General features: G+C 56.5%; 1 protein-coding gene across 3 annotated transcripts in view; it reads right to left on the bottom strand.

Moving 5' to 3' along the window:
• Positions 1–3600: 3600 nt before the first annotated feature.
• Positions 3601–17773, bottom strand: part of SDC3 (syndecan 3) — a 44192-nt gene continuing 30019 nt past the window's right edge. Inside the window, exons 2-6 of one of the 3 annotated variants that reach the window (XR_005629789.1) lie at positions 9367–9484; positions 8302–8948; positions 6424–6694; positions 4261–5285; positions 3601–4156 (exon numbers count right to left, since the gene is read on the bottom strand). Coding sequence is in view for 1 of the 3 variants with exons in the window: in XM_039728986.1 (XP_039584920.1) it covers positions 5119–5285; positions 6424–6694; positions 8302–8948; positions 9367–9484 (1203 nt within the window). In the remaining 2 variants the exon portion in view is untranslated. Of the gene's footprint in view, positions 5286–6423; positions 6695–8301; positions 8949–9366; positions 9485–17773 lie in introns of all 3 variants that reach the window. The other 2 variants (XR_005629790.1, XM_039728986.1) reach the window with 2 other exon arrangements.

Raw genomic sequence — 17773 nt, 5'->3', positions numbered from 1 at the left:
CATCCTTTGGGACAGGGAAACCCACATCCCTTGGGAGCAGGGCCAAGGCTGAGTCCTGAATTTGTTGGGACATGAAATCCCACATCCCTTGGGCAGGGAATCCTGCATCCCTTGGGACAGGGAATGAGGCTGAATCCCACATTCCTTGGGACAGGGGCCAAGGGCTGCAGAGCCCAGCACGTGGTGCTGGAGGACAAATCCTCCTCCTTTTCCTCTTTTTCCTCCTCCATTTCCTCTTTTTCCTCCTCCTTTTCTCCCTCAGGAGCAGAGCCCACCAATCCCGTGCCCATCTATACATCTCTACATATACATTAATTACATACACACACTATATACACACACAGACACCCCCAGCCCCGCTCCCGGGGATCCCAGGGAGCTCATTCCCACCAAACCTTTCTGGATTGAAAGCTCAGAGTTACTTCAGAGCCTGGCAGAAAACCTTGGAGCACGGAAAAGATCATGACAAGGGTGGTTAAGGGAGAAAAAAGGAATTAAAAATCCATTCCAGTTCTCAGCTGGTGGGTTTGTTCCTGTGGAAGGAACTGAGCTGGGAATTCACAGCAGGGAGAGCTCGGAATGCTGGAGCTGGACCTGAGATGAGGCAAAGGAACTCCCAGACAGGGATAGTCAGGGAAATGGGGGAGGGAGAGGGGAAATTTGAGGCAACCAGCCCATGCTGGCAGTCACCCAGCCCAAGCCATCCCCGTCCCTGCAGCTGGATTCCCCCAGCACAGCTCATTCTGGAAAGGTCCAAAATCAGAGAGACTTTTGGAGCTAAGGGACAATTCCATCCCAACACAGGCACCTGGTGCCTTTTATGGAAAGATCCAAGATCAGAGAGATTTTTGGAGCTTAGGAACAACTCCCATCCCTGCAAAACCCACCCAGAGCCAGGTCCTGCTGCTGTTGGGCCCCTTCCGTGTCCTGCCCTTCCCAAACTCCCCATTCGGCCCTGGTTTGGGCTCTCTGCTCTTCCCTTCCCTTTGGATGTGGCCTAGGAGTTCTGGCTGTTCTCCTGCTGGATATTCTCCATCATTCTCCTGCTGCAATTCCAGCAGGGAGAGCCCAAGGCTGGCACAGCTGGCAGAGCAGCCCACACCACCCTGCAATTCCAGAAACTCCTAAAATTATCCAGATGGAAGAGCCAAGGCTCTCCCTGCGGTTCCAGCACATCACACACACACGCAGGAATAGGCAGGAAAGAAATGGAAAAGCCATGGAAAAATCCCTCAGGGAGCACAGCTGGAATTACCAGCACATCTGGGCACTGCTCCAGCTGCTCCTGGCTGGGATCACCATGAGGGATGGGAATTTGGGCGGAGGGGACAATGCCAGACTTGGCTTTAGGAAAGGAAGATGCTGGAGACACTTCCACTCGAGTTCATCTTCCCAAAAATCTGCTCTGGGAGAAGCTGGAAGCTCCTGTGTGGAGCCTCCTCGCCTCTCCCCCATCTGTGTTCCCACCAGGAATCCCTGGAAAACCCTGGAGCAGGCACCTGCACCAGGCACCACCCCTCAGGTGTTACCCATCCCTGTGGCTCTGCTCATGGAGAAATGGCTTTACCCAGGAGTTTTTGGGGAGATGGACTTCCCCAGGAAATCCTGCCCTAGTCAGCTCCATCCCAACTCCTTGGAGGGAGGCACAGGGTCACATCCTCCAGCACGAGAGTTTTTTTCCCTTCAGACATCAACTCCAACAGCCCCTGCGGAGCTGAGGTGACACAAGAGGCTGTGGCATCATTGCACAAGCACAAAAAGTTGGTTCCAAACCCAAAAAGTTCTCCTGGAGCTCACATCCCTCTTCAGGTGGAGAGTAAAAGTGTGGAAGCAAGAGTTAAACAGTGAATTATTTGATCACTTCTGATTAGCAGTTTAGTTGCCTTCACCTTTTTTAATTGTGTTTATCTCATATTTTAATTACTGCAGAAGCCCTGCCCAGACTTCTCTCACCCTCCCACCTCCAGCTTCCCTCGCTCCTGAAGCTGTGATGGATTTAAGTGCCGGGATTACAACCTAACACCAGCTGAGAGGGACAAGGTTAAGCTTGAGTGAGTAAAAAAATTGTATTATGGAACTTCAGACTATTAAATAGGAGGGAAAAATGGAATGAAGAAGATTAAGAAGGCAGCTCTGAAAAGCAGCATTAAAAAGATTAAGCTGGCAGGGATTTTTTTTTTTTTTTAAGCAAGCTCCAAAGATTAAATCCAGGTTTTCCCAAAAGATGAGGATTTTGGGTGACCTTGGTGACCTTGACTTGTGCCACTCCCCTTTGTGTGATCACAACAGGGCCAAAATCCTCCAAATCATCAGATCAGGAGTTTGAACTCTCTCCGGAGCAGCACAAGGTGGCTCTGGGTTGGCACCAGGCTCCTTCTGAGTGTGTTCCCTCCTTTGGAGCATCCTCATCCTTCATCCTTATCCTCATCCTCATCCTCCCTCCAGGATGGACACAGAAATGGTCACTCCCAGAATCACCACCCCAAACATCCAGCAGGGCCTTCTTCAAGCTCCAAGCTCCAAGAACCTAAACCACGAGGATTTTGAGGCTGACAGCTCAAGAATGAGGATTTAGAGCTGATCCATGGTGGAGCCCTGTTCCCTATCCGGAAGTAAAGCCAGGTCATCATTTTGGGTTGTATCCCAGGAAAAAGCAGCCCAAAGCTCCCAACTTCCCGACTTGAAATCCCACATGAGCATCCCAGAGCAATGAGAAATCCCAGGGATTTCATTTCCTTCCACACCTGTGTTACTGTGGTGTACAGCAGTGGAGATATGTATTTATATATATTTATATATTCAAAATATTCTTCTGGCCTCAAATCCCTTCCACAGTGAAGCTCTTCTGTCTTGTAACCCCCACCAGGGCCATGAAACCCTAAATCCCCCAACCTCCTCAGGGGCCAAAGTGTCCCTGGCTCTGTTAATTCGCAAAGTAACAATTTTTCCCCAAAGATTTTCCCATTTGAATTGTTCCAAGAGCAAATCAAAAGTCTCCAGGAGAACCCTTCGAGATCACGACCATTGTGACAACAAAACCCACAAGCAGGGCTCCAGCTAATTAAGAGCCACCTCATTGAAACACCTTAATTGAAATATCTGAAGTAATTAATCTGCACCCTGGGCAGCCTCAGATGGGACACCTGGGGTGTCAGGATCCGGTTCTCTCTGGCCCCATGGGTTGTGCTGGGATTTAAACACCAGTGAAGGAAAACCATCAATCCTGGGGATTCAAAACACAAAGGAAAACCATCAATCCTGGGCGTTTCCATTGATTTTGGGATCTTTCCAATGGTCCAACCAGCCCTGGGCTGAGCCATGGTTCTGCTTCCCCTTCCTCACCTCTGGAGCCAGTGGGATCCCTGTCGGACCCTGATGGGACAGGGATGGTCCCTGCTTGGATTTCCTCCCTTAGGCTGCATCCCACGCTTGCAGAGCTCTGTTATCCCCTCTGAAAGAGCCAGGGACAGGATTCAGCTCCTGCAGTCCCAGCTCCTCCCAAAGGAATGTCCCGCAAAGCCGAGCTTTAGTGGTCACAGTGAAAACCCAGCCCAAGCCAAGTCCCTTCCTGGCCAACCCCTCAGCCAGGTGTGGATCCAAGAGATTCCAGGGGGTGGCCAGATGGCAGCAGCCTGGGATGCCCCAGTGCAGCTCCACAAGCTCTCCGGAATGTTGATCCAAAGGGATCATTCCCAGCATTTGTATTTATTTCCTTTTTTCCCCTCTTCAGGAGCGAACCCCAGGTATTCCAGCCCCTTGTGCTTTTCCCAAGGTTCCAGGAGTGTTGGAGAGTCAGGTTCTCTCTTCCAGCAGAAGGGCATTCCTGCAGGGCGACCAACCCCATTCCAAAGGAAAACCAAAAAATAAAGATGAGACAAAGGGAAGGAAAATCTCCCTCCTTTATGGACGGGGGAAAAAAGGGCAATAAATCCAAAGCAAACCCCCTGTGCCCCAGGGCTGGCAGGAGGTGTCTGAATCCCAGAGTTCGTGGTGGTGGCGGTGGGAAAAGTCCAGTTGAGCTCCAGGCACCGTGGGCAGCCCATCCCATGCTCTCCAGGGCATTCCCAGGCACGGCTGCCCTGGCATCAGCTCCTTGGCATCGGCTCTGTGTCCCGTCCCTCCCGCCAGCAGAAAGGCCAGCGGTGCTCGGTGTCACCTCGGTGCTGCTCGGTGTCACCTTGGCAGTGCTCAGTGTGACCTCAGTGCTGCTCAGTGTCACCTCGGGGTGCTCGGTGTGACCTTGGCGGAGCTCGGTGTCACCTCGGTGCTGCTCGGTGTCACCTTGGCAGTGCTCAGTGTGACCTCAGTGCTGCTCAGTGTCACCTCGGGGTGCTCGGTGTGACCTTGGCGGAGCTCGGTGTCACCTCGGTGCTGCTCGGTGTCACCTTGGCAGTGCTCAGTGTGACCTCAGTGCTGCTCAGTGTCACCTCGGGGTGCTCGGTGTGACCTTGGCGGAGCTCGGTGTCACCTCGGCGCTGCTCGGTGTGACTGTGGTACTGCTTGGTGTGACCTGAGTGCGCTTGGTGTGACAGCAGCACTGCTTGGTGTCACCTTGGGGTGCTCAGTGTGACCGTGGTACTGCTCGGTGTCATTGCGGTGCTGCTCCATGTGACCTCAGGGTGCTCAGTGTCACCTCAACAGTGCTCAGTGTCACCTTGGTGCTGCTTAGTGTGACCCAGGCACTGCTCGGTGTCACCTCGGCGCAGCTTGGTGTGACCGTGGTATTGCTCAGTGTGACCTGGGCACACTCAGTGTGACCGCAGCACTGCTCGGTGTCACTGCGGTGCTGCTCGGTGTGACCTCGGGGTGCTCAGTGTGACCCAGGCGCTGCTCGGTGTGACCGTGGTACTGCTCGGTGTCACCTTGGCTCTGCTCAGTGTGACCCAAGCACGCTCAGTGTGACCACGGCGCTGCTCCGGGCACCCCGTGCCCCCCATGCCAAGGACGCGTTTCCTCCTTCAGCCGCTGCAGGTTTTGCTTTTAAAAATTCACAGTCTGATCCCAAAAAAAGAGAGAGAAGAGGGAGGAGAGAGAGAGACTGGATGGAGGAGAGGAGGGGGAGGGTTTGGAGCGGGGAGGGAGGGAGGGAGGAAGCGTGAGGCACTCCGGGCTCTCCTTCTACGCGTAGAACTCCTCCTGCTTGTCCGGCTTCTGGTAGGTGACGTTGGCCTGCTTGGGCTCCTCCAGGGTGTAGCTGCCCTCGTCCTTCTTCTTCATGCGGTAGATGAGCAGCATCACCAGGAAGGCGGCGAAAAGGGCGCCCACCACGCCACCCACGATGACCGCTGCAACAACGCACAGGGGACACGGCTGTCAGTGCCACCCGTGGCCATCAGTGCCAACCACAGCTGTCAGTGCCACCCCCAGCTCTCAGTGCCACCCGCAGCCATCAGTTCCACCCATGGCTGTCAGTGCACCCCCCTGGCCCCTCAGTGCCACCCCTCTAACCATCAGTGCCACCACTGCCTCTCAGGGTCATCCCTAGCCATCAGCTGTAACCAGCTGACCCTTCCCAGCTCTAAGTGCCACCCCCGGCCATCACTGCCACCCATGGCCATCAGTGCTGCCCCTCTGCTCCTCAGTGTCACCCCCATGGCCTTCAGTGTCACCCCCAGCTGTCAGTGTCACCCCCAGCTGCCATCCCCCTGGTCATCAGTGTCACCCCTCTTGCAATCAGTGTCCCCTCCTGGCCATGTCACACCTAGCCATCAGTGCCAGCCCCAGGCCTGCCATCAATGCCACCCGCTGGCCTGGCCGTCAGTGTCACCCCTCTGGGCCATCAGTGCCACTCCTACCCTCAGTGCCACTGCCAGCCCCAGCCTGGCTTCCAGCACAGAGAGTTTGGGGGTGTCCTTTGGGATTCCAGCCAGGTTTTGTGCTCTGGAAATCTGGGAGCAGCCTCTCAGCAGTGGCTGGGTCGCTGCAGCACATCTTTGGATTTCCAGGAAAAAAAATCCCATTTTGTTCCTGGAAATCCATCTCAGCACAAACAAATTGTGGGCAATGTTCCTGGTAAAGGCTTGGAGACCTCTGGGACCCCCCGGCAGAGCCATGGAGCAGTTTTGGGAGGTGGGTGTGGGTTATACCAGGCTCAGCACTGCTGCAGTTTGGGGGTTTCATTTGGGATTCCAGCCTGGTTTGCGCTTTGGAAGTTTGGGAGCAGCACTGGGTGCTGAGCTATGACTACAGAACATTTTACACTAAAAGATCTTTTTTTTTCCTGGAAATCCATTTCAGTGGAAGGAAATTGTGCAGAGCTGTCCTGGCAAAGGCACAGAGACCCTGGGAGAGCCCACAGAGCGATTTCAGGAGATGGATGTGGGTTACCCCAATGCCCTTCCCAGGACTGCCCCCTCCCCTGGGACAGCCCAGCTCCCTGTGCCCCCAGACCCTCTCCCCCAAACCCCCGGCCCTGTATCTCACCTATCAACACCTCTTTCCTCTCCAGGATGTTTTTCTGGGGCAGCTGAGCAGCCGAGTTGCCCGAGTCTATCGTGTTGTCCATCAGCCCTGTCTCCACGTTCCTGCCGGGCCCCGGCCCCGCCGGCGGCGTCACCACAGCCATCACCTCGTTCCCGAGGTCGGGACGAGTCGTCTCCTCCTCCTCCCGGATCTCGAAGTCCCCGCTGGGGCCACTGCTGGCCGGGACCTCCGGCTCCTTGTCGGGGGCTGTTGTCACCTCCCCTGGCTCCATCTGGGAGAAAGGACAAGATGGAGCAGGGGACAAGGACCAAAGGGTGGACATCACCAGACCAAGAACAGCATGGGGGACATGGGGATGACATTGGGGTGTCCCTTCCCTGTGTCACTGAAGTTGTACTGCAGTGACAGCACAACACCATGACTTGGTCACCAAATGGCCGAGGCCACCATGGCTGAGCTGGGCCATTCCCTGTCCCCATCCCAGGACCTGCTCCCTGTAGTTCTCCTAAAGAGATCCCATTCCAGACCCTGTACCTTACAGGGATGGATTTCTCCCCAATATCCCAGACCCTGCACTGGGTTCTGTCCCCGGAGGGCAGACTGGATGTCACTGCTTGAAGGTGACTCACTCCCAACAGGATGTGACACAACCTCCATGCCACACCAGCATGGCAAGAGGGAGGATTGGATGCTGCTGGATGAGCTCCCTTCCCCCTCCCTTTCCCCCCTTCCTGCTGCACAGGGCAGGAGCAGGAGGATGGGTCCCTGTCACCCAGGGTCACAGGGCTGTCACCCAGATCACAGGGCTGTCACCCAGGCCACAGGGCTGTCACCCAGGCCACAGGGTTGTCACCCAGGCCACAGAACTGTCACTCAGCCCAGCTCCCTGCTGTCCCTGCCCAATTCCCTTGGCAAGGATGGGATCCCGGCCTCAAGGATTGTCTGGAAATATCATCCATCCCACCCCCTACATCCCTTTCCTGATCCATTCGCTGCCTCCTGCACATCCCCTCAGGACCAAACCCCCCGGACCTTCCCCCTTGTCCCTCGGTGTCTGCGGAATTGGAGCATCCCCGATCCCAGGGATCCCTCCCTGCTGGGGCAAACGGCTCCTTCCCGCCTGCCTCGGTCACAAAGCAGGATTCGGGATGAGGCAGGATTCAGGGTGGGCCAGGATTCAGGGTGAGCCGGAGCTGTCTGGGGAGGGGGTGGGAGCCCTCTCCATGTCCCGCTGCCCCGGGGCCGGCGCACGGCTCAGCGCTTCCCACGAGCGGCACGTTTTGTGACAGGGATTAATTGAAGGTCAGCGAGAGCCCCGAGCGCTCCGAGCACGCATTTGCAGGCGGAAAAGAGAGAGTAGTTTAGACAAATCACTCCACCTTTCAGTCAAAGCGGCTGCAAAGGGCCCCTGAGGGGCTCTGAATGTGAGATGGAGCTGAAATTCCTGCTCAGGACACCCGATGGGCTGGAAATGCACCATCAAGCCGTAATTGAGGAGAGTTTGGGACTCCCGGCGAGGGGCGGGAGCTGGGACATGACACCAAACCCCGAGGAAAGTCGCTGTGTCCCCGTGGGATGTGGCACCGCTGCCCTCCAGCCTGGGGAAGCCGCTCTGGAGAAGGCAGTGCGGGGTCACCGGGGTGGGTGGCACATGCTGGGTGCCTCCAGGAGCCTGCACCCCTGCCTGGGCTGAACTCCCCCTTCACCTCCTTCCAGCTCCCCAGACGTCCACTCTGGAAGAGCCCAGCCCGCCTCCACCTCCCTCAGAGCAAGTGCCAAGGATGGATGGATGGACACCAAAGGCCTCCCGAAGCCACGGCTTGGCTTCCCACGGAGCCCAGGAGCCCCAGGCAGGTGAGAAGGGCTCTGGCCTCCTACCTGGGGGGCCTCTGTGGGCGGCAGCGTGGTGGCCATGGGTGGCAACGCCGTGCTTTTCTCGGGGAGCTCTGCAGTCCTCGAGGTGCTGGGCTTTGGCAGAGCCCTGGGCTTGGCCGTGCTGCTGGGGACAAGGCGTGACGTGGCCACCTCTGTCGGCGTGCTGGTTTCGGGGACGGCTGTGGTGGGGGTCTCCAGGGTGGTGGCCCGGGTGGTGGCCGCCTTGGTGGCCAAGGGGGGCAGGAACCTCCGGATGGTGGTGGGCTTGGCCGTGGCCACAGTGGTGCTGCTTGTGGTCGTGGTGGCCTCCGTGGTGGCTGTGGTGGTGGTGGTGGTGGTGGCCTCTGTGGTGGTGGTGGCTGTGGTGGTGGTGGTGGTGGCCGTGGTGGTTGGGGGCTCACTGGCCGTGGTGCTGGTGGTGGTGGTGGCTTTCCAGCTGGGCACCACCGGTGCTGCTGTGGTCCTGGGGATGAGGAAGGCGCTGGTGGCCTGCCCGGGGGTGGTGTCCTGGGGGGTGGGGGACGGCTCCAGGGGCGTTGCCACGGGCTGGGCGGCGGTGACGGGCAGCACGGCCGCCGTGGTGGGCAGTGTCACCAGCGTGTCCGTGGTCAGGCTCACAGCAGGGTCCAGCCCTGGCTCCGGCTCGAAATCTGAAACGGGGACAAGAAGGAAGAGTGAAGCTGCTGCTGGTGCATTTTCCTGGCATCACCCCCAAAATCCAAGAGCACGATGGTCCCAGGCTCAGCAGAAACCAAGGGCTGTGCCCATGTGGTGGCCAAAGCCCTCTCTGGGGTCTGTGGAGGGGCTGGTCCTGCCCAGCAAGACCAGAGGCTGAACTGGGACATAGAGCCCAACTTTTGGAACAGCTCCCATTGCTTTTGTCTCAGAGGACAACTCCAGTGATGGATAAAGGGCAATTCCCTCCCTCACATTCCCTCTCCAGCCCTCCAACCTCACAGTCAGCCAAGGACCTTCCCAGGAACTCCCCAACCCCATACCCAGCCAGGGACCCTTCCCAGGAATCCCAGGAACCATCCAACCATCCAGGGACCATTCCCAGTTACTCACACCCCGAGCCAGAGCCGGAGTAGATGTCGTCCAGCTCATCTTCTCCAAAGGGGTCATCATCCCCGGAGCCCTCCAGGTCCACGGGCCGCTCGTAGTTCTCATTGCGCCAGCGCTGAGCCTGTGACCAGAGGGACACGTGAGTGGCTCCAGCCCCACCCAGGTGACACCCCAGCCACCCCTCGTGGGACGAGGCATGGGAAAAGCCAGGCCAAGGCAGCAGCAGCACAAACAGCCTCCAGGTGAACCACTCAGAATCTCAGTGTTTACCCCCCAAACAACTCAGAGCTCACACCGACTCCAGCATTTCCCATGGACAAAAAGGCCTTTTCTGGGGGGAAAACCCAACAATTCTTTTTGGAAGCTGAAAGAAAAATGCTTCGCTTGCTTCTCCAGCTGGCTGCTGTTCAGGCTCGATGATTTCCCTGTGAGTCCTGGCTCCGGTGTGACAGCAACACCTCATCAGCTGCCACAGCTTGGGAAGCCTCCAGAGGAAACAACACCAGACTTCAAATATTCCCCTGCCTCCCAGAGCTGCGAAAACACGGGGAGCCCTCGCTAGCAGCGCTCTTAAACATCTTGTTTTGCAGATCAAAGTGTCTCCTGTCGGCGTTGCAAGGAAACGCTTTGACACCTCATTACAAGGCAAACAAGGCGGCTTTGATCTGCGAGATCGCATTGGATGTTTCAAGATGTAACGAGCCAGGTTCGAGCTTCAGTTTCAAATCAAGGCCTTGAAGGGTCCCTGTCTCTCTCGGAGCATTTTACCGCCCGAAACCAGCTCGGGATTTCTTTGTTTTTGCTGCAGCTTGGAGCTTGAACAGTCAAGCGGAGAAATTTGGGACTTGACTCGCGTTTTGTCCCCACATCCCTTCTCCCACCAGGAGAGAGAATCCATCAGCTCCGGAAGGGCAGGGGGAGTTGAGCTTTTAAGTGTCTGAGCTGTGTCTGGCTGGATCTGTTCCAGCTCGCCTCAGCAGCCACTGGATGTATCCTGCCTGTGCCAAACACCCCCTGTTGTTCCCAAATCTCTGGGAGTATTCAGCCTTTGTCCCACAACTGATGTGCCATCCTGGATTCCCAACACCCGCTCACCAGCAGCTCACTGGAATTTGTGATCCAGCAGAATAAATCTGCAGGGACTTGGGAATTGCACAGCCCAAAAACATGAGATAGGTCACCAAAACTGATGGGAAGGCAAGGAAAAATGCCAAGGATTGAGGGGTGCAGGAAGAAACACTGAGAATCACTCTCATTTGCTTTTTGATGTTTTTACACCAGAAGTATCAAGGCTCCCCAAGAAATGAGGAGAGCCCAGTGTGCCCCAGCCCTTCCCCATTCCCGAGGGTGGGATTCTCCCTGCGTGACCTGCAAAGCTTCTCCCTGATGGGAGCCACATGGCCCTATTCCCTTTGTTCGTCCTGAAATTGGAACCAGATGAGGCCGTTCCAGACTCCTGGCTCTGGGCTTGGAGCAGGAAATGGGAACGGAAGTCCCAGTTTGTCTCAGCAGCTCCCATCTGTCCAACACTCATCTGTGCATCCATGCATCCATCCATCCATCCATCCATCCATCCATCCATCCATCCATCCATCCATTATCCATCATCCATCCATCCATCCATCATCCATCCATCATCCACCCTCCATCCATCATCCATCCATCATCCACCCTCCATCCATCATCCATCATCCATCCATCCATCCATCCATCCATCCATCCATCCATCATCCATCCATCCATCCATCAATCCATCATCCATCCACCCATCATCTCTCCATCATCCATCCATGCATCCATCATTCATTCATCCATCCATCCATCCATCCATCCATCCATCCATCCACCTTACCCTAAACCTGAACAAGCCCCAGCCAGGACCAGCACAAACCCCACAACAGCCCCACAGGCAGGGCCAGACCTGGGGGAACCCCACCTGCAGCCCAGCCCCAGCCAAGCTCCACAAAGACCCAAAGACTTGGGAACAATCTCTGGGTGTTCCTGGTGCACAGGGGGACATTTGGGACATTGGGATATTGTTCCCGAAGAAGCCCCGTCCCCACTCCATTCCCAAGGTGCTGATGTAACCCCTCCAGCTGCAGCCCCGACAGTTTGAGGTCAGGCTCACGCCATAAATCTTGGGAGCAGTCGGGGTTTATTTGGATTTAGTGCTGCTTGGATCATTAGTGCTCTGCGTGCCCCCAGCCGTGCCTGGCTCCCCCTCCCCGGGAACCAGGGGCTGCTCCTGGGGCTGCTCCCCCTGCAATGAGGGCCTGCTTCCTCCAGGAACGAGGGGCTGCTCCTGGGGCTGCTCCCCCTGCAATGAGGGCCTGCTTCCTCCAGGAACCAGGGGCTGCTCCCCTTGGTCTGACTGGGATGGAGGGGAGGGAAGGCAGAGTTTGCCAGCCCAGAAACCACAAATCACTCAGGACAGCAGCTCCCACCTCCTGACCTGGGGCTGCCTCCCCATCCATCACAGCCCACATTCCCAATCCATCCCAGCCCCCAAGCCAAGCCACCCTTGCCTGGATTTGTCCCAAAAGAGAAACTTCCTCCAGACTTTATCCCTGTCCCAGGGGCTCCATGGGGTCAGACCAGGGCTGGAGGGACCCTTGGACATGCCAGATCCATCCTGCAGCCCCTGATCTCCTGGGATGGTGGCAGGGACTGTCCCCACCCCACAGCAAGAGGGATGGAGCTGCTGCTCCAGAGAGAAAATCTTTTCCAGGGCACTGATCCCATGCCAGCCAAGGGCTGGGGGTGTCACACCAGCCATGTCCCCATCTGGATCAGTCCCCTCCAATGCCTGGGACAAGGGACAGGCTCACAGCATTTCAGGTGCTCCCAGCAGCCCACTCCAGGTGCTCACTCCAAAGCTGGACCAGGCAGAGAGTTCCTTGGGGCAGGGAGGAAATCCCAGTGCGCTGCTGGCCCTGGCTCTGTTCCCCCTGTCACCCCTGTCACCCCTGTCACCCCCTGCCCTGGCAGCACCAGGATGCCATTTATTAGCCAGCTCCAGCCAAGGGCCAGCAGCTCCCATCCCTGCAATTCCAACCGCCCAGCTGACAGCTCTTGGCAGGGGCTCCTTCCCCAGCTCAGCGCTGCCTCATTAGGGAAATTAAAGCCGGAATCACGGCAGGGCTGCTGGAGGCGGAGGGATGAGACTGCTCTGGGGGCTGCATCACTTCTGGACAAGGATTGGGAAGGTTTCCATGTGCCCAGGGAGGAGCTGGCTGTGCCCAGGACTGTCCTGCAGCCAGGGAACTGCTCCTGTCACATCCCTGTGTCCCATGAGCTGTCACTGGGGGCAGCCCCAGCCAGGACCCGGCTCTGGCATCTCCCAGACCCCAAACAACGGCCCCGTTCCCACTCCCCCAGGGTCTCCAAAGGTCACAGCTCTGCTGCTATAAAAACAAGCCCTGATGAAGAGCAGACTCCAGCCAGGGCCAGAAAGTCACATTTCACTGAAAGCTCCCTTATTGTGCTCTAAATTACCCCAAATACACGCCAGACACAAAGGGCTTGGATCTCAGCAGTGACATGGGCACTAGGTCGAGCTCGGGTAAGAAACACATCCCCCACCCCATCCCAGAGGATCCTTTTCCACATGAAAAGGGGGATGGGCAGGTGATGATTCCCACCCGGACACTCCCTGCCCCCTTCCATGCCTTCATCTTGGCTGGGCTGGCAGGAATGGCAGCCAAGGGGAATGACCCAGCAGCACAAATCCCAAACCACACACTGAGAGCCTTGAAAAGCCAGGGAGGGCTCGGAGCCCTTGGTCTGGCAGCATCTGAGCTGAGCAGGGGGACAGGGAGGCTTCAGCCCCTCTCCACTGGCTTTGTGACCACCCCACATGGACAGTGTCACCCCTCTCTCTCCTGTCCCCTTGGCAGCCTGGGTGACACCATTGTACAGGTGAGAAATGTAAATCTGGGGTAAGGGGTCTCACTCAGCCCCCCCAGGAGCAGATCTCCAGGGGATTTGGGGGCTTAAAGAATGTAGGGGCACAGAAGGGACCCTCCTGTCACTTTCCTGGTACAAAGATGGTCCTGCAGAACCCTCTGCAGCTCTGACACATCCTGGAGCACAGGGAGTGCCTGGTTTGGAGCTCCCTAAATTCCCTGTTCATCCCTCCTTCCCCAGGCAGGGAGGGCCAGGGCATTTTGTTATTTAGGTCATTTCCACTCCATGAAAGGGCTTTTGCAGAGACAGAAGATTTGGGGGCTTAAAAGATACGGAAACCAAGGCACAGAAGGGACCCTCCTGTCACCTTCATGTGATGTTCCTACAGACCTCTCTGCATCTCTGAACACATCCCGGGTGACAGAGAGAACCTGGTTTGGAGCTTCTTAAATTCCCTGTACATCCCTCCTCCCCCAGGCAGGCTGTTTTATTATTTAGGGCTTTTCCACTCCATGGGATTTAAGCTCCCCAAATCTGCCCCAAAGCAGATCCCAAAGCACGCTGCTGATCCCAGATCAGTGCTGAGTGTTTGGTCTCGGGAGGAGGGAAACCTGGGCAATCAATCCATCTCCAGGCACCGGGAGAGGCCCGGGAACCTCCCTGGGATGCTCTCAGGCCCTGCTGCGCCAGTCGCCATCGCCACGGCAACGGTCGCCATGGCAACGCCTCCTCCATGGCGACGCATCCCGCTGGAGCCATGGGTGGTGTCCTGCAGCCCAAACCCAGGGATGGAGGCTCCTTCCCGGGTGGGGGCAGTGAGATGGGGTCACGGGGTGGGTAAGGTGGGGAGCAGGGGGAGAGGAGGCACTTCCAGCTCCTGGGGGAGCTCCCCCAACGGGGAGAATCCTGATTTAATTCCATGGATTTTGGGGAGGGTGGGAGCAGCACCCCGAGCTCCAGGAGCTCTGACTGGGAGGGATCTGCTGCAGGTGGGAGGTGACAGGGACACCCCAGCCCGTGGGTGTTCCCAGCCCTCCTGGCTGCAGGCAGAACCTCAGGAGTTCTTTCCTTGAGGGAATCAGAAAGGAAATCAGGATCTGGCTCTGGAATGTTCCTGAGGAGCTGGGGCCCAGGTTTGGGTTGTGCCTGGAGCTCTGGAAGAGGGGACAAGTCCAGGTGGCCAAGTCCTTTCCTAGCCAGATTCACTGGGCAGCATCCACAAGCAGCTCCAGAGTGACGAATCCCAGGAAAACATGGAATTCCAAGGAGCCCAGTGCAGGTCCAGCCAGGCATCCTGAGGAGCCCACCCATCCCACAGTCCCCAGGACCACAAGTGGTTGGAGATGAGGAGGTTCCTGCTGTGAGAAGACCTGGAAGGGACAGCTGGGGATGGAGGGGATTTTATTCCATGATAGGAATCCCTGTGTCCATCCAGCAGCCTCTGGAATATCTGGGATGTGGGTTGGGGCCAAGGCAGGAAAAGGGGAGCAGCAGCAGCAACACAGGGAAGCATCCAGGTCCACATCCCAGAGGGGAAAGAGGGAAAGGAAGATGGAATCAGGGTGAAAGCACCTGGAGAACGGGACAGGGCTGTGCAGGTGACACGAGGATCCATTTCCAATCCCACAGATCCCCATCTCTTGGTGCCATGTCCAGGTTCTTGTCTCTGCATCCCATTCCTTCCCATCCTGCTTCCAAAATGAGCAGTGAAACCAAAAACCCCAAATCTCTACGCTTGTTTGGATTCCAGCTCCAGAGAAACTCTGGGAACTGCAAACCTGGAGAAGCTCTGGGAATCCCAAATCCTGAGGCAGCTCTGGGAGTCCCAAATCCAGAGACAGCTCTGGGAGTCCCAAATCCAGAGACAGCTCTGGGAGTCCCAAATCTGGAGAAGCTCTGGGAATCCCAAACCTGAAGAAACTCTGGGAATCCCAAGCCTGGAGAAGCTCTGGGAAGCCCATATCCCATTCCAACAGCTCTGAGTGCCAAGGAAGCACCAGGACAGAGAGTGGAAGGAGAGTGGCCCTGCCAGGATGGAGCCAATGGATCAGCAGCACCCCAGGCTGTTCTTCCCAGGGAAACGGCAGGTCTGGGGATGTTGGAAAGCTTGGAATGACACAGCCAGGGGCAGGAATCCATCAGGAGCAGAAAGATTCTTTCTCCAGGAACACACTTCTACACTGAGAATATATCACGGGGAAAATGTTGATTCTTTGAATATTTTCTATGGGATATTTTCAATTAATCACCCCTCAAAAGTCCTTCTCTGGTATTTTATACTGAAAACCTCAATAACTCATCCCAGCAAGTGATTTAGGGATACTATAAACAGCTGGAATAATACGAGCTCCATGAAAGGCTGGAATGAAAACATCATATCTGAAGTTTAAAAAACTCCACGATTCTTTCTTCTTGCTGAATTTCCACTCCCTGATCCAAGGCTGAGAGCTAAAAATAAACCTGTTGGAAAGCTGCTCTGGGCAGGAACCTGGGAAAAGACCACCATGGGGTTGAGGACCACCATGGGATTGGGGACCACCAGAGCTGCTCGGGATGGTGATCCCAAGGCAGAGCGCAGGAGGATGGGCTGGAATTTGGGATGCTGGATGCTGGAAAAAGGGTGTGGGTGCTCATCCCAGTGAAGATCCCACTCCCAAGATGTGACATGAGCCCAGCCAGCCCCAGCCCCTTGTTTTGTGTCCCTTCATTATTCCTCAGATTAATTAAAACCCTAATTAAGAGCTGCCCAAAGCCCAGCATGTTTGGATTTAATTGGCCACTCATTTTCTGCAAGAAAAATAATAATTAGTGTTGCTGGAGGAGCTGCAATTATCCTGGATTTGTATGGATTCTCCACGCTGAGCAGGGGGACAGGGAGGCTTCAGCCCCTCTCCACTGGCTTTGTGACCACCCCACATGGACAGTGTCACCCCTCTCTCTCCTGTCCCCTTGGCAGCCTGGGTGACACCATTGTACAGGTGAGAAATGTAAATCTGGGGTAAGGGGTCTCACTCAGCCCCCCCAGGAGCAGATCTCCAGGGGATTTGGGGGCTTAAAGAATGTAGGGGCACAGAAGGGACAATCCTGTCCCCTTCCTCTCCAGGGGATTTGGGGGCTTAAAGAATGTAGGGGCACAGAAGGGACCCTCCTGTCACTTTCCTGGTACAAAGATGGTCCTGCAGAACCCTCTGCAGCTCTGACACATCCTGGAGCACAGGGAGTGCCTGGTTTGGAGCTTCTTAAATTCTCTGTTCATCCCTCCTTCCCCAGGCAGGGAGGGCCAGGGCATTTTGTTATTTAGGTCATTTCCACTCCATGAAAGGGCTTTTGCAGAGACAGAAGATTTGGGGGCTTAAAAGATACGGAAACCAAGGCACAGAAGGGACCCTCCTGTCACCTTCATGTGATGTTCCTACAGACCTCTCTGCATCTCTGAACACATCCCGGGGGACAGAGAGCACCTGGTTTGGAGCTTCTTAAATTCCCTGTACATCCCTCCTCCCCCAGGCAGGCTGTTTTATTATTTAGGGCTTTTCCACTCCATGGGATTTAAGCTCCCCAAATCTGCCCCAAAGCAGATCCCAAAGCACGCTGCTGATCCCAGATCAGTGCTGAGTGTTTGGTCTCGGGAGGAGGGAAACCTGGGCAATCAATCCATCTCCAGGCACCGGGAGAGGCCCGGGAACCTCCCTGGGATGCTCTCAGGCCCTGCTGCGCCAGTCGCCATCGCCACGGCAACGGTCGCCATGGCAACGCCTCCTCCATGGCGACGCATCCCGCTGGAGCCATGGGTGGTGTCCTGCAGCCCAAACCCAGGGATGGAGGCTCCTTCCCGGGTGGGGGCAGTGAAATGGGGTCACGGGGTGGGTAAGGTGGGGAGCAGGGGGAGAGGAGGCACTTCCAGCTCCTGGGGGAGCTCCCCCAACGGGGAGAATCCTGATTTAATTCCATGGATTTTGGGGAGGGTGGGAGCAGCACCCCGAGCTCCAGGAGCTCTGACTGGGAGGGATCTGCTGCAGGTGGGAGGTGACAGGGACACCCCAGCCCGTGGGTGTTCCCAGCCCTCCTGGCTGCAGGCAGAACCTCAGGAGTTCTTTCCTTGAGGGAATCAGAAAGGAAATCAGGATCTGGCTCTGGAATGTTCCTGAGGAGCTGGGGCCCAGGTTTGGGTTGTGCCTGGAGCTCTGGAAGAGGGGACAAGTCCAGGTGGCCAAGTCCTTTCCTAGCCAGGTTCACTGGGCAGCGTCCACAAGCAGCTCCAGAGTGACGAATCCCAGGAAAACATGGAATTCCAAGGAGCCCAGTGCAGGTCCAGCCAGGCATCCTGAGGAGCCCACCCATCCCACAGTCCCCAGGACCACAAGTGGTTGGAGATGAGGAGGTTCCTGCTGTGAGAAGACCTGGAAGGGACAGCTGGGGATGGAGGGGATTTTATTCCATGATAGGAATCCCTGTGTCCATCCAGCAGCCTCTGGAATATCTGGGATGTGGGTTGGGGCCAAGG

This window comes from Passer montanus, unplaced genomic scaffold (genome assembly GCF_014805655.1).
Source record: "Passer montanus isolate IOZ18808 unplaced genomic scaffold, ASM1480565v1 scaffold68, whole genome shotgun sequence".
Taxonomy (NCBI): domain Eukaryota; kingdom Metazoa; phylum Chordata; class Aves; order Passeriformes; family Passeridae; genus Passer; species Passer montanus.
The sequence above is the reverse complement of the archived record's forward strand: the minus strand, read 5'-3'. Positions and strand labels throughout refer to the sequence as shown.